Genomic DNA, 16521 nt, shown 5'->3' with positions numbered 1-16521 from the left:
ACAGGCTGCCTAAGTATGGTTCTCAATCAGAGACAACGATAACCAGCTGCCTCTGATTGGGAACCATACCAGGCCTAAACATAGAAACACAACACCTAGACATACAACATAGAATACCCACACACATCACACCTTGAACAAACAAAAAAATAGAAACATACAAAGCAATCTACGGTCAGGGCGTGACAATATGACTGAAATCATAGATAGCTTCATCTTTGTTTACTGAATGATAATACATAAATCACTGTTGATGACAACATAATGACATGCTGTAACCATGTTACCTCTTTAACAGAAACGCTACTGGTATGAACATCTTTCCTTGAAAATGAATAAATGTGTACACTAGGACTCATTTATACTTTGCCAAATCCCGTTTCAATCCCCAGTAGAGTTTTAGTGAGTAGCACTGTTTTCTGATCATGACCATAAGCAGGGAGACATACTGTATACACAAAACAGATGCTCTCCAGGAGTGACAGTGAGCTGAAAAATATTCAATCATCTTTGGTGCTTTCCTTACAAGGAACATAAACAAATGTGAAAATATTGTGTGTTACGAGACCTTTTCTGGCCCAATATCTGGTGTGTGTTGTTGTAATAATGTGAATAAAAACAACTGATAGCCTATCTGAAAGATGCCTGTCCTCAGTGAGAGTAGGTCTGAGTCCATGACCCTGACTGGCTGACATGGAACCCCACTTTGAGCTGCAGCAGTGGACCCTCTAAGAGAGACCCACCATGTATCAAAAGCACTGAATGTCCAGTCTTAAGGAGTTATCTTTAACGGTAGCTAAGTCATACTGAACATCTCAAGACAATGCACATGACTAGGGCCTGTAGCCAACATTACAGTACATGTCTTAACTCTAGCGAGTTAAACAGCTAACAGGGGATGTTGTACTTTGTAAACAGTATTGTGAACAACACAATATGACCTACTTCATATACACCTGACCTTGGTGTCTGCTGGTCATTGGCAACACTGCTAGAGGTCTCCACGGGTCACTGCACTGTCTTTCGGGCAGGGAAAACTCAAGATGTGGCTGCACCTTGCTTAACAGCTCTCTGAAGTGGTCAAGGGCTATTGGATAGGCAGATAATGCGTTGACATTGGCCATTAACTGGAATTATCGTTATTGAATGATGTCCAGTGCGCAACTATGGAAATGATATTCCAGAAATGAAGCAATGTTTATGTTTGACTGAGATCACATCTAAATGCTACATCGGTTAAGTTACGGGCTTCCTTCATTAGATGCCCTAGTGTGCAGCCTACTGATTGATCAATAGCTTATATGTTGAATTGCATACAAATGTAAAAATCTATTTGATATTTCAGAATCAGTTACAATGAGCATGTAGGCCGACCATTATCAACAGTTGAATTGAAATAGAAAATAGCATGTTTTTCTAAAATGAAAATGTGATACTTTTTTTACAATTAATTTGTCGTTGAAATAAAAGTATAAATGAAAAGAAAAAGCGGAAAGAACATTTCGTTCAACGGAATTTCAAGGTTATTGCGAATACGCTACCTATTGCGCAACAAAATGAGAGGACCAGCGGAACGATTAGAGGATATCTCAATTCAAATCCTCCCTCCGTTCGCTACTTGTGATTGGATGGCGTACACCAGGCTGGGCGTACATGTCATTCAAGAGGAATGGGTGCAGCTAATGTCTATGCCTGTAATGTCAATTTGGGTCTCAGATTGCATCCCGATGTTTCGGTGTTAGGGCATCCTCACCCCTCTCCAAACGCAGAAGACTCACACTATGTGGTTGTCGTAGGACGCAGCTATTATTTTACTTGAAACAACGATGAAAGTGCACCTACCTACAGTAGGCATTGAATCAGTTTTTCTGAGGATAGCCCATTGCCAGTAAAAGGCAAACCAGCCTACCGGAGAGACCAAACCAGGAGCATCCGTGCACTTTTCCGTGCACTTTCCGAGGTAGCCTATTCTCTGGCAGCATGCTGCCTAGGCTATTGTAAATGCACTGACAGCGCAGGCAATTTTTCTCATTCCATTTTAACCGTAACGTTATAACTTCTGGAATTACATCTAACGGACCTCGCGGATTTAATTTGGCGATTTACTTGACAGAAGGAAATTGTTTGCATAGACCTACATTTTTAGCATAGGCTACCGATCTTGGGCTCATCATCATATTTGAAATATGTTCAGGAAGTGTTTGGTCGAGTTCTTGAAATTTTCAATTCTGGTGCGTGTGTTGGTGTCTCGTGAATGTACGCCATGTGATCTCCGGACGTGTCCCCCGAAAGCCTGCGAGAGCGGTCGGACTCTGGCCAGGGACCCGTGCGGATGCTGCGATCAGTGTACCCGGATGGAGTGGGAGCCATGCGCCGGCCAGGACTGGGCACTGGGCTACTGCGCCTTGGGACTAACCTGCGCGGCTGTCAACCAAACGGGATCTGTAACGCTCCCTGATATAGGAGTTTGTAAAGGTGGGTAGCCTATGTCTAAAATAAGACTTCACGTATGAATAACATAGGCTCAATTTAATGTTGGTCTTGTTTCCCATTCTGAAATGTAAGCATGACCTGGAATGGCACAAACATCTTTATTCTATAGTAGGCTAAAGAGACAATTCCATGATAACGGAATTACGCAGAGATTTTTCAGCAAGTAGACATTGTGCATAGAGGTGTATGGTTTGTTAAACTTCTTTGTCAATGGTTTTTGTTTGGCATACATTTTACAGTGAAAATACAGAGCCTCATCATAATTTAGTTATTGTGGAATTGCCCTCAGGCTACTAGGTAATTATTTCTCATTGATTGAATCCAGGCTGTATCACAACCAGCAGTGATTGGGAGTCCCATAGGGCGGCGCACAATTTGACCAGCGTCGTCCGTGTTTGGTCGGTGTAGGCCGTCATTGTAAATAAGAATTTGTTCTTAACTGACTTGCCTACTTAAATAAAGGTTACATTTTAAAATGTTTAAAAAAAATACGAAATTGATAGAAGAATGGGAGGTTTTGACATTGAGGTTTCAGCAACACGGTTATTCATTAAACATCACTCTCAGCTCTGGGCAGAAAAGTCTCCATAGTAAGTGATTATTCTAATTTAGTTTGAGCACACCACAGTGGCCAGCTAGTTCATGATTCCATCATCTGTGCTGGACATTGTCTCTAAGCTCAAAGGACTGGTTGAAGCAGGTCTACAGGTTTAAGTAGCCCTTGACTGCCAACAGAGGACCTCATGTTAGACTGTTCATTTCCCCCCTTGAAACCTCAGCTTTCTTCTCTTGTAGGCATGACAATAGGTTTGGCAACAAACCTTTGCACCATGCCTCCACGTCAGTATTACTGAAGTTCAGGCTTCCCTGCCAGGGCCCAATTTGAACCTCTTAAAAGTTAATGACTATTTTCATTTGTCTGATGTAAAAAGCATGGGCAGCCTAATAATGGGAAATGTGTATCTGTGCGTGTACACTTTACTCTGTCTTCATTTGATCCTGAAACAGTTTAGCTGTCCTTGTAGAAAGTGCTTTGCTGTAATGTGGTTGCACAATCAATGGGCTTGTGTTGTGCCTCTGAGGGCTTCCTTGGGGTCAAGGCAAAATGGCAAAAGACTCATCAGCAGGTTTTCATTGGCAGATTTATCTGAATGACCTTACCATGAATCCCACTGTGGTCTCCCTACTTTCCCTCCTATCAGATCCATGTCCTATACCAGTCCTTTACTGACAGTTTATTAAGCTGTTGTACACAATATATCCCTGGCTCCCAGGAAAATTATACTCCAGAGGATGGCTCTCTAAATCATTTAGGACTTCAAGGGTACCGATCCATGACCTGTGTGTGTGTGTGTGTGTGTGTGTGTGTGTGTGTGTGTGTGTGTGTGTGTGTGTGTGTGTGTGTGTGTGTGCGTGCGTGCGTGCGTGCGTGCGTGCGTGCGTGCGTGCGTGCGTGCGTGCGTGCGTGCGTGTGTGTGTGTGTGTGTGTGTATGTAGCTTTCTAAAAGGCAGAACAGGAGTTGCCTCTGAGAGAACTGGGCATGGTCAGGATCACATCAAGCACCAGCCAATCCCTCACCTGGACTCTGTCCAGACTGAAACAAAGCGATTGCATGGGACTGACATTACCAGAGGCGAGGAAAAACAGTCCCACGTTGGGGCCGGATCTTCATGATCCTGCCCTCCATCATCACTCGGAGGGGTCTAGTGGTCCTGGGTCTCCAGGGTGTCCCAGGAGACAGTGTCCCTGATTACAGGTTATGCTGTTGTAACGGATGTGAAATGGCTAGCTAGTTAGCGGTGGTGCACGCTGGTAGCGTTTCAATCGGTGACGTCACTCGCTCTGAGACCTTGAAGTAGTGGTTCCCCTTGCTCTGCAAGGGCCGCGGCTTTTGTGGAGCGATGGGTAGCAATGCTTCATGGGTGACTGTTGTCTGCAGGCCTTAATCCCCCTCCACACCCATAGCTACCCCCTCTGTCAAATGAACAGCTTTGAACGTCTCTAAATGATGAATGCACTAATTGTAAGTCGTTCCAGTTAAGAGCGTCTGCTAAATTACTAAAATGTCTAATGTAAAAGTTAATGGTTTCCATGATTGAGTCGTGCCTCTGGTCCTCGTGGCTGCGGGACCCAGCACATGCAGAGCCCCCCCCCCTCCGTGGGGTTGGCTGCGTGAGGGTAAATCAACACCTCCCTGTGTGTTTGCAGAGGCCACGAGTGCCAGGCTGATCTGGGATTTCCCTCCCAAGCCGGGGGTAGGGTCTTAAAGTGATTAGGGTCGCAATCAGGAGTAGGGGGTAAATGTTTCCAGTCTCTGACCCCTGCTTCTCTCTCCGCTCCTCTGCTCTAAGCCTTGTTGTTCTGGGTGGTCAATATGGAAGGGCAGAGTGCGGATTGTCATTAGGCCTATACTATTTTAGCCTGAATTCAGGGATGTGTCTTGCTGACAAATTGACCTTTTTTGTAAAAAGAAAAGTCTGGAAACCTGAAAGGGGCTGAAATACGGGACGTAAATACAGCTGTGTCCGTCCCAAGCTCCTCGGCGCGGAAAACTGTAAGGCACCGTTGAAACAATGTTGTAAGTTCGCTAGCAGGCGGAGGAGAGAGATGAATGCGATTGAAAGAACCTGAACCAACTGTCACTTATTTAAACCATGACAAAGAGGTGGAAGTGTTTGTTTCATTTGGAAAATATTTAATTTTCATATTTACCACTGTATCAGTACACAATTGCATTTTTCTAAATAGGAGAATGGTTCAATTAGAGACCCCCTACCCCCAAATTTGGACTTTCGTTGCATTTATGGGATCTCATGTCTGATTTGGGGGTTCTGTGTTCCCCCCGTAATTCGCACACTATGGAAGGGTGATGGAGGCCGAAGAAGGTAGACCATGTCTTCAGGTGAGATCTGTAGTAGACAAACATGTGTACAGTCAGTGAGAAAATAGCTGATGCACATGATATTGAACAGAATGCTAAATATCCAGTAAGTGTATGCTTATGAGGACTTTTATACTATGTGCATACTGTATATCAAGTGCAGCCAGTTAAAGTGGTTGTGTATTGTTATGACAGCTGTGATTAGGGAAAAGGTGCCTGTGAATCCAAACACGTAACTCATTTAATCCCCAAAGGGTTTTTCACCACTTGAGTGATATCGATGTTTGGCCCAGGGTGTTTTTATTTTGTCTGTCTCACTGTGTTAGTGCCACCTCTTCCCTCTCCAGAGCACTTAACAATACCACCTCACAGAATGTCTGTCCTCAAGCGCAAAGACTGGACTCTGCGTCCTGTCCAGTCCACTACTCCTTCTAATCCTGTCCACTTCCCTCTTCCTCCAGCATTATCTAATGTTTCAAAGACTTCCTTTTGAGCTTGCTATCAGCCAAAGAGCCTCAGAGGTCAACTTTCCCAACGCAGCTCTGGATGCCAAGACAAGCAGTCTCCATGGCTGAGAGACGCAGCAGTGATCCAGGCCAGCTGAGTGGGGTCATATCACAGCCAGAGGGTCAACCTAATCATTAATTAACTACAGTAATTAGAGGTTCACCCCACCCTAACCTGTCATTTTACTTTGTCTACCTCCTGCCTCCTATTCCTGGAGGCCCCCTTTAGCACCCCACAGACACACTCAGACACCCACCTTCAATGACTGCTATTTAAAAATACCCTCCCAGGCACAGAAAGGCCCAGAGATGGAACAAATGTGGAGGTGGGGATCATTTTAAGGTAACAGGAAATAAGAGGGAGAGTTTTGGCGTGGCAGGGGAGCTCCGTTTGAAAAGCCTGCCTGCCCCTCTACTCTACCCAATGTCCTGGCTGGTTTAACTCACAGGGACCATGACTGTCTGCTACCCAAGATTCACCTCTCTCTCTTTCAACTCAGGAAATAATCACTTATAGAGTCTCCAGAATTAGCACACCAGAGAGAGATGTGGGTTTGTATAGGTGACCATTATAGGCTACATACAGAGCACTTCTCAAGCACCACTTCTGAAAGGAATGACTGAATGTGCTGTACAATAATAGAAGTTCATCCCTGCTTTCCCTTTGTTTGGTATTAATAAATGAACAACGTACGTTTTCCTAAGTATTTTCATTATCGCCAGCCTAGATGTCCATTCATATACCATCATTTTTAATCATCATTGTCTCCCGGCCCCTAGCAGAGTATGAAAGCAAGGCTTCCCCTTCTGAGAGGAAAGAAGAAGTACACCTTTACTCAACGATTACCGCTCTATAGTGTTCTACCAGTTTATTTAGCCCAGCTCCTGTAATAGATTCTGATGGGAACACTACTACTCATACTTCTAAATGTGTCTGTGAGAAGCCAGAGTATTTTGATAAGCAGTAATCAAGTCTCTACTCTGTTGATTGAGGCCTGGAAGACAAGCTGTTGAAGGGAGAGGAGAGGAGCGGTGTGTTGTGTTCTGTTTGAGCCTGTTTATGAACACGACCACCCTGTGGGATCCCTGAGGAGCAGAGAGGCAGCTGGCGTGGTGGGTCCCCTGTCTCCCTCCATCCTCCACCCCCCATTGTCATTAGATGTGTTTGTTTGTGTTGAGCTCAGCCTGGAGGAGCTAGCTACAGTATCTCAGAGGTAGGGATGGTTGGCTGGGCATGGGACAAATACATAAGGTAAATGGCAGTAGCAATGCATGGCAGGAACAGGACAGAGATGTCTGCTCTGGATCGCTTTGATGATGCTTCTCTTCTCCCACCCCCCCCACCCTCTCCAGCCCCTCCCCTCTTCTTTCTTTTCCTTTAATATCTCATCTCCTCCTTTCCACAGTTCTGCCTCACAGTCCGGAGGCTGGGTTGGAGGATGAGCGCTGCCCCCTGCAGACAGGCTGTGACAGGGCCGGGGCCATGTGTGTGTGTGACGCCCGTCACTCCTGCCTGGGCTCCTTCAGCTACCCTGACATGGAATCCTGCATGAGGGCCAGCAAGACGGGTGAGTTTCCCACAGATAGCCGTCAGGAGCAAAAAATACAATCCATTGAACACTGAACATGACGGACTATGTCCTGTCCCCTCTTCTCTTTCTTATAGAAGTCCGTAGACATGAGCACCAGGAGAGGCAGAGGGAGAAGTTTGTGGGACCCTCCGACCCAGCCTGCATGTTTTCTGGGTGCAACCTGACAGCACAGGGCTGTGTGTGTGAATCCCAGAGCTGCCACTATCACTCCTCCTACATCAACCGCAGCCAGTGCCAGGAGGCCGCAGGTAACCTAGAACTAACCTAAAACTAACCTAAAACTAACCAACAACTGCTCAAGTCATGTTGCACAAAGGTGGCTGATACAGTGGCTGATACAGTGGCTGATGCAGTGGCTGATACAGTGGCTGATGCAGTGGCTGATGCAGTGGCTGATACAGTGGCTGATACAGTGGCTGATACAGAGGCTGATACAGTGATACACAAAATGCAGATTCAAGAACAGAGCTGACCTTATTTATCCTACAAAATCCCTGTCTTTTACACTATCTCTATTTGAGTTGAGCTCAGCTTATTAAGCATATGTACCCTATGTACCCTAATATATCAAATCAAATCAAATATATAGCTTGAGTTATACCTGACTCATGTCTAGGTTGAAAAAATACAGTTTGAGACAAAGTAATAATTCCATGCTGAGCGTTCAAAAATAAGCACATTCACTGTGCCAGCACTGTTGCTGATTATACAGGATTAGCATTGATAACGTGACCAGTGGTCGGGAAATCAAGTAATAAAGTGTCTGTAGATCATTTGAAAAACATTTCAATAAGTAGATTTACAGTAAAACAGTTATGATATGTGTTTGCTGAGTAGTTAGCTGAAATTCATTACGATGGTGTTTATTCTCCACTTTGATGGAAAACTTTCTGTACTGCTAACATTCACTTCCAGTCTGGCACTGGTCCAATGAATTTGTTTATTTTCTAACACTTCTGCATGGAATGATTACATTGTCTTAACCTTCTCTTCAACCTAGACCCTTACAGTACAGCGAGTCAGCACAACCTGTGAAAAATCACAGAGGTGTAGTAGACAATCAGTCAGTCTATTCCAAAGTCCTTTCCATGTCAACACCGAGAGTCACTTTAACTATACATTCATGTACATACTACCTCAATTTGCCCGACCAACCAGTGCTCCCGCACATTGGCTAACCAGGCTATATGCATTGTGTCCCACCACTCACCATCCCCTCTTTTTACGCATCTGCTACTCTCTGTTCATCATATATGTATAATCACTTTGACCATACCTACATGTACATACTACCTCAATCAGCCTGACTAACCGGTGTCTGTATATAGCCTTGCTACTCTTATTTTCAAATTTCTATTTACTGTTGTTTTATTTCTGTACACACACACTAAGGGTAAGTACCCATGTAGCTGCCTCTCTGACTGGCACTTCTAAGTGAGAATTGTTATTGAGGTGGGTTCTATTTCACGCCTTTGACAGAACTGTGTGAGAGATGCATAAAACCAACATGGCAGCTCTCTGTATGTATAAAGAACATTGGTCTCACTGAGAAAGTGCCAGTGAGTGAACTCACAGATTCTCTCCTGCTGTGTTAGTGGGAAGATCTCATCATCTGCTTCATAATACTGTGGAGGCATGTTGTGCCAAAAAGAAAGACTCACGTCAGTTTACTGAGAACATTTGTTGAGTTTAGGAGGCCCAATTCAAGTGACTCGATCCACAACTAAGACATTTGTTTTAGCTTTGTTTGTGCTTTCATCCCTTGTTTTCTTTGATGGTTCAGTTGGGAAATGTGTACCATTCCTGATAATGAAAGGTCTGAGAGTATTGTAGGATGTGCCATTTAGCAGACGTTTTATCCAAAGCGACTTACAGTCATGCATGATTTTTTTATTTTTTTTTACATATGAGTGGTCCCGGGAATCAAACCCACCGTCCTAACATTACAAGAACCATGCTCTACCAAGTGAGCTAGAGAGGACCACAAAATATGTAATCTTCAGTTATATGATCTGCAAGAAGATCTACAAACAAACAGGGTTGTTCCAGAGCATGTACAGTTCCTTGGCTGTGTATTTGGATACTTGTACTGAGCTGTTTGTTCTGTAAATTCCTCTAGCAGTGTGGAAAAGTACACATACTGTATTATTGAGAGACAGTGTCATTGCCCTCTCCTGTGTCCCTATGAATAATATATATACAAGTCCTCTGCTGCATTTCTCAACTTCCAGTTGTCTAGAGCAGCCAAGAGAGGACGACAGCGTGAAATCACAACACTGAAAACAGTAAACAACATTTTTCTGCAGCTCATGTGTTGTCGCTTCTCCACACACCCTTCAAACGGCCATGCATTAAGTAAGGAGGGTGTGTGTGTGTGTGTGTGTTCAGGGCAGTGATAATTCACTTGTTTTGTCTGACTGGCTTGGCGGAGATCTTGCTGTCTGTCGTCAGTGCTTCCGTTATGATGAGTAACCCTGAGTGCAGTGCTCCTGAGAGGTCATGGAGCTACCCATCTGATCAAGTAATGATTTAGGTCTGGGTCAATGTGTCCCTTAGCTTGTGATGTCTACACATACTGAAAGCTTTGCTTTGACTGCATGAGAGTTACAGTGATTCCAATCTTCACATGCGGTTGAAGATGAAAGCGGACCTTGTTGCCAGTACTTGAAGCACTTTTTCAGCCATCCATTTGAACATAACATCCTCTGCCTCTGCTTGGGGCTTGTACATTCATTCACACATGGTAGTGGTTTGGGACTGGCTCTTAATGCTCGCTCTGACTCAGAGAGTAGAATAGCCTTCTGAGGCCAGCCAACTGTCCTGGCTTGTGTTCCTGTTTTCTGTTTGTTCGAAGACTTGGGGCACAAACCTCGTTTGCAGCTTCACCGTCTGCAGCGGCTGATCACCAACAGCCATCTCTTAGTATCGCTAAGGGCTCTCTATATATGTACTGTCAGTATGCTGACGCACGTCGTTGGACTTCAGACAGGGGTCAATGTCATGTTGGGTGCTGGGAGGTGACATGAACACAGGCACACTGTGGTGCTGATGAGGAAGTATTAGACTGAATCTCTGAGGATTGATCAAATTAGTGGAAGAGGAGGAAGAGGTCAGGCCAGGGAGCCAGCTAGGGGAAGCCATTTTGACAAGTTATTTGTGTCAAGTGCAGGAAATGGTCTGGGGCCTGTATTTAGTTCTCTGGCCCTGTGTGTACATTTATGGCTTTGATTAATTATACGCCTTTGAGCTGCTGTGCACAAGGAGTTTCCCCATGTGGCCTTGAGAAGAGGAGCTTGTTCTGTAATACTTTGATTGATGTTGCTGATATGACCTGGTGTTGTAATGGCCCTGCGGAGAGCGGCTCTGGGAAAACAGAATGCAGATTTAAGCCTGTGGGTTGTTAAACAGCTATTGTATGTCATATTACATCGATGTACTTTAAACTCCCAACATGTGACTGGTCCTCATGGCTAACCTCATAAGGTTAATATGGGTGAAATGGGGCAGTATTAATGTTTAGTATAAGTGTATACTTTTTAAAAGAACATTACAAGGGAGGAAATGGAGTTGAGGTGGGTCAGACACTGGAGCCGTGCCCACCATGATGCCATGGTGCAAACAGACCTCGCCACCACAGAGTTGGCCCACCAGTAGTACCACACTCCCTCCCGCCCATCTCCTTCCCCTGAAAGCATCATTAGTTCTGCTTGGCTGCAGCCTCTTTGTGGCATCACTATTACTCGCCAGTCCAGACCGCCAGTAGCTGGCAGGGGTGCTAGACGTCTCTCTGTTTGTGTGTCATCTGCAGAGGCTATGGCCTCTGTCATGCCCAGCGAGCCTGCTCATGTCCCTGTGTGTGTGTGTGTGTGTGTGTGTGTGTGTGTGTGTGTGTGTGTGTGTGTGTGTGTGTGTCTTGGCAGTGATTTCAGAGGGGAAACAAAACACAGTTTATCTGTTGGCTCAGACAAAGAACTTCCCGCTAGGCAAAGTGGGATCGCTGTCTCAGCCTGTTGTCCTCTCACTGCTCCCAGTCACCCAGCTGATAGCTCTAGGCAAAGTGGGATCGCTGTCTCAGCCTGTTGTCCTCTCACTGCTCCCAGTCACCCAGCTGATAGCTCTGCTTACCAGGCACCACAACTTTTCCCAAGCCCTACCCCAACCAAAGCCCCTGCCCCTGCTCCAGCTCTAGCCAGGCCGCCATCCTCTTCTTTTTCTGTTTGTCTGTGAGAAAACATGAGCAGATGACCAACAATGTTACATCACTCAACTGCCTCAACTACCACAAACTGGGCAGCTGCAGAGCGTAGCACCGTACTCCCCTGGACTGACTGGGCAGTAGCAGAGCGTAGCACCGTACTCCCCTGGACTGACTGGGCAGTAGCAGAGCGTAGCCCCGTACTCCCCTGGACTGAGTGGGCAGCTGCAGAGCGTAGCCCCGTACTCCCCTGGACTGAGTGGGTAGCTGCAGAGCGTAGCCCCGTACTCCCCTGGACTGACTGGGCAGTAGCAGAGCGTAGCCCCGTACTCCCCTGGACTGACTGGGCAGTAGCAGAGCGTAGCCCCGTACTCCCCTGGACTGACTGGGCAGTAGCAGAACGTAGCCCCGTACTCCCCTGGACTGACTGGGCAGCTAGCAGAGCGTAGCCCCGTACTCCCTGGACTGACTGGGCAGTAGCAGAGCGTAGCCCCGTACTCCCCTGGACTGACTGGGCAGCTGCAGAGCGTAGCCCCGTACTCCCCTGGACTGACTGGGCAGCTGCAGAGCGTAGCCCCGGACTCCCCTGGACTGACTGGGCAGCTGCAGAGCGTAGCACCGTACTCCCCTGGACTGACTGGGCAGTAGCAGAGCGTAGCACCGTACTCCCCTGGACTGACTGGGCAGCTGCAGAGCGTAGCCCCGTACTCCCCTGGACTGACTGGGCAGCTGCAGAGCGTAGCCCCGTACTCCCCTGGACTGACTGGGCAGCTGCAGAGCGTAGCCCCGTACTCCCCTGGACTGACTGGGCAGCTGCAGAGCGTAGCCCCGTACTCCCCTGGACTGACTGGGCAGCTGCAGAGCGTAGCCCCGTACTCCCCTGGACTGACTGGGCAGCTGCAGAGCGTAGCCCCGTACTCCCCTGGACTGACTGGGCAGTAGCAGAGCGTAGCCCCGTACTCCCCTGGACTGACTGGGCAGCCGCAGAGCGTATCCCTGTACTCCCCTGGACTGACTGGGCAGCTGCAGAGCGTAGCCCCGTACTCCCCTGGACTGACTGGGCAGCTGCAGAGCGTAGCCCCGTACTCCCCTGGACTGACTTTTATGTGTACAGCCCAATTCATATTTTATGTTCAGTTTCTTCTAAGGCAGATCCATAGACCTTTAACTCATTTTGAAGTTTTCCTCATGGCCAATTTGTTACAGTTCTATTCAACTTGGACCATACTTGTGCCATCCTTTCACTCCCATGCATTTTGTGCCAGCTCTGTAGTAGACAATTGTCCATAGAAAAGTATTCTCTGCAACATTGTTCAGCCCATTCAGCATGATAAAAGCTCAGCCTCTACTTTCACTCTCTCTGGCCCAATCTCATCTGACAATGACTGGGAAGAAGGCTGCACCGTACTCCCCTGGGACTGACTGGGCAGCAGAGAACACTAACCCGTGATCCTGGACTGATAGCCAGGATCAGCCCCGTACTCCCTGGACTGACTGGGCCTAGCAAATATTTAGCCTGGGCAGTAGCAGAGCGTAGCCCCCGTACTCCCTGGACTGAGCGTGAGCGAGCCCCGACTCCCTGGACTGACTGGGCAGAGCAGAGCGTAGCCCCGTACTCCCTGGACTGACTGGGCAGCTGCATAGCCCCGTACTCCCCTGGACTGACTGGGCAGCAGAGCGAGCCCCGTACTCCCCTGGACTGACTGGGCACTGTGAGCTGCCGCAGCTCCCCTGGACTGACTGGGCACTGCACTAGCCCAGACTCCCTGACTGACTGGGCACTGCAGAGCGTAGCCCCGTCCCTGGACTGACTGGGCAGCTGCAGAGCGTAGCCCCCCTCTCCTGGACTGACTGGGCAGTGCCTTTTGCCCTGAACCACCTCCCAGACTTAGTTCTTTAAAATAGAGAACAATACAGACATTTGTAGCCTCAACTGCCAGTGGGCAAGCGGCCAGTCCTCCACAGCTTACGTGAGAGATGAGCCTGATGGGTCCCTTTGCGGACAAACTGTATAAAACCAGAGGATGTACCAGAGGCCCAAGGAGGGCCGCTGTACGAAGACAGCTTTGTTCTCCGCTGACTTGCTTCCAAAGTCAGTCACTGAACAAAACTCACATTGTGCACTTGTTCCATGAGTAAACTCAGGCTGTCAACACAGCCTCCTCTGCCTACCAGAGCTGCTTCAGTCAGAAGACTGTGCTCCTTGTGCTCTGTGTAGAAAAAAGCTCATTTACATAGAGGTGTTTTCCTTTCCCAGATGGGCTTCTCGGAGATGCCAGAAATATGCATTGTTTACAATAGCCCATTCTGTGGTAATAAACCAATTTCTAAATCCTACCTCAAGCCCAACTTCAGGGTGCGTGTGAGTGTGTGTGCGCATGTGTACGTGTTTGTGTGTGTATTAAGGCTTTCCCTAAGGGGTGGCTAGGTTTTCCATACTATCTCACCACCACAACAAGAGAACATTTTGACCATTCTACAAACTGAATTTATTAAGCATGCCAAATTAGGTCTTTGTGTTCTTGTTTGCGTAAGCTGGAGAATAGCCACCATTGTAATACAGAGATTGCTTTTGTGACCACTGACTAGCTAATTACCCCATTGGTGCTTCGAGATAGAACACAAACAGAATGTGCTGAAATCCATCCTCTACTGAGTTTACCATACTGTTTCCATGCTCTGTGTCTGCCCTATTATGTTCAGAAATGGCTACAATATCATTAATTTGAATGACAATAGAGTGTCTGGCAGCTGGTTTTTCCCAGCGTACTCCAGTCCAACCATTGTTAGACATGAGTAAGCAATCTGTTTTCTTTGACTGGGGCACACAAAAAGTCTTATTCAATGCATACATTGCACAACATTTTATTCATGGCCACATCACTCTGTTAGACAGCAGTACGCTCTGTTACTGCTATTTGATATAAAACCTCTGACATCAGCCCGTAACTGAAGTTTATTTAACTCAAATGCAGGAATTAGGACAAACACTGTTAAATGGGTCGTTTCTTGCCCTAATTCAGGGGAATTTCCCCGCTTCTCTCTGACACTATTCAAGAACAGAGTTGATCAATACAAGCTTTGTGCCTGCCCCGACTGTTCACAGGTTCCTAGAGCAAACAGTACAGTGCAGATACCTCATGCCCATGCACTATTTATTCAGGGAAGAAAAACTTCAACACTTCCTTCATCCTCAATTTCATCTGTCAGATATCTCCCCCAAATATGACTCTCCTGCTCAAGTCACAACTTAACTTTTACGGTTCAGGCAAACTTCAAACGACTGCATAGATGGAAGATTAACATGCTGGGTGAGCATTGGGTCGCACCGATGTGTTCAACCCTTGAGGGTTTGACTATTGAAAGTAATACTGCAATCATCGCTGTATGTGGAGTTGAACTGTCTGTCTGTGGAGCAGAACCTGGGCTCCAGTCCCTCTGTTTGCCATTTCAGTTTCCCATCTGGTAGGAACAGCCTCAGGGATCCTCTTTCAGGCCCTCAAATGTCAGGGATGAGACACATCCTCTGCTAGAGTCGTGTTGCACCAGGGAACGCCAAAAGTCTGGGAAGGACATCAACAAACTAGCTTCTGAAAGAGCCACAAACCCCAAGCCTTGTTACACAATTTCATTCTATTTCATTCTCTTTCCACCAAAACCATAACGCATGCAAAGATTGTAAAGTATTCTTCCCATACGCAATCATAGCCATTACATTTATCTCTCTTATGAGGCAATTACTTATTTATTAGCTTCATGGCATTTCCTTTCCTAAAGGCCCAAGGGAAGACATTAAGTAGAAACGTAATTACCAATTTTCTCCACTGTCATCAATCATACAGTGCTTTATTCCTCCCTTCCTCACACTCTCTCCCAGTCCTTCATAACAGCCACAGGTCTAACCTGGTATCCTACAAACAGGAGATCTGGGAAATTATTTAGCCATTGACAATTACAGTGCCTTCAGAGAGTATTCATACCCATTGACTTATTTCACTGTGCTCCTTTGTTGTGTAGAAAAAAGCATTTACATGTGTTTACAGCCTGAATTCAAAATCGATTAACCATTCTTGGTAATAAACCAATTTCTAAATCCTACATCCCGGATCCGGGATTGTGGGTGTGTGTGCGCTGTACAGGCTCATTAGCATAAGGCTTTCCCTAAGGGGTGGCTAGGTTTTCATACTATCTCGCAAATAAACAAGAGAACAACCATAAACTGAATTTTTGCTTTGTGTTCTTGTTTCAGCTGGAGAATAGCCACCATTGTTAGCCTTTTCTTAACAACACTGTCATCTCAGATTTTCAAAATATGCTTTTGAACCATAGAAATTGACTAATTTGTGTAAGAAGTATGTTTCCATGCAAATGTTCTACAATATCATTCATTTGAATGACAATAGAGTGTCTGGCAGCTGGTTTTTGTCCAGTCCAACCAGACATGAGTAAGCAATCTGCAACATTTGACTCACAGAAAGTCAGATAACCAAATGCAAATTTTAAAATCATTTACCTGTTGAAGAGCTTCTGATGTTTTGAATAAAACCTCTGACATCAGCCGTAACATTTACTCAAATGCAGGAATTAGGACAAACACTGTTAAATGGGTCGTTTCTTGCCCTAATTCAGGGGAATTTCCCCGCTTCTCTCTGACACTATTCAAGAACAGAGTTGATCAATACAAGCTTTGTGCCTGCCCCGACTGTTCACAGGTTCCTAGAGCAAACAGTACAGTGCAGATACCTCATGCCCATGCACTATTTATTCAGGGAAGAAAAATTAACACTTCCTTCATCCTAATTTATTGATCTCCCCCAAATATGACTCTCCTGCTCAAGTCACAACTTAACTTT

General features: G+C 46.2%; 1 protein-coding gene across 2 annotated transcripts in view; it reads left to right on the top strand.

Moving 5' to 3' along the window:
* Nucleotides 1-1709: 1709 nt before the first annotated feature.
* The window catches only part of LOC135508252 (cysteine-rich motor neuron 1 protein-like), a 47210-nt gene continuing 32398 nt past the window's right edge, over nt 1710-16521 (top strand). For both annotated transcript variants that reach the window (XM_064928314.1, XM_064928313.1), the window contains exons 1-3: nt 1710-2475; nt 7288-7449; nt 7548-7721. In XM_064928314.1, the coding sequence (XP_064784386.1) occupies nt 2187-2475; nt 7288-7449; nt 7548-7721 (625 nt within the window). In that variant the 5' untranslated portion in view covers nt 1710-2186. The remainder of the gene's footprint in view (nt 2476-7287; nt 7450-7547; nt 7722-16521) is intronic.

This window comes from Oncorhynchus masou, chromosome 21 (genome assembly GCF_036934945.1).
Source record: "Oncorhynchus masou masou isolate Uvic2021 chromosome 21, UVic_Omas_1.1, whole genome shotgun sequence".
Taxonomy (NCBI): domain Eukaryota; kingdom Metazoa; phylum Chordata; class Actinopteri; order Salmoniformes; family Salmonidae; genus Oncorhynchus; species Oncorhynchus masou.
This window is presented reverse-complemented; position numbering and strand designations above follow the sequence as displayed.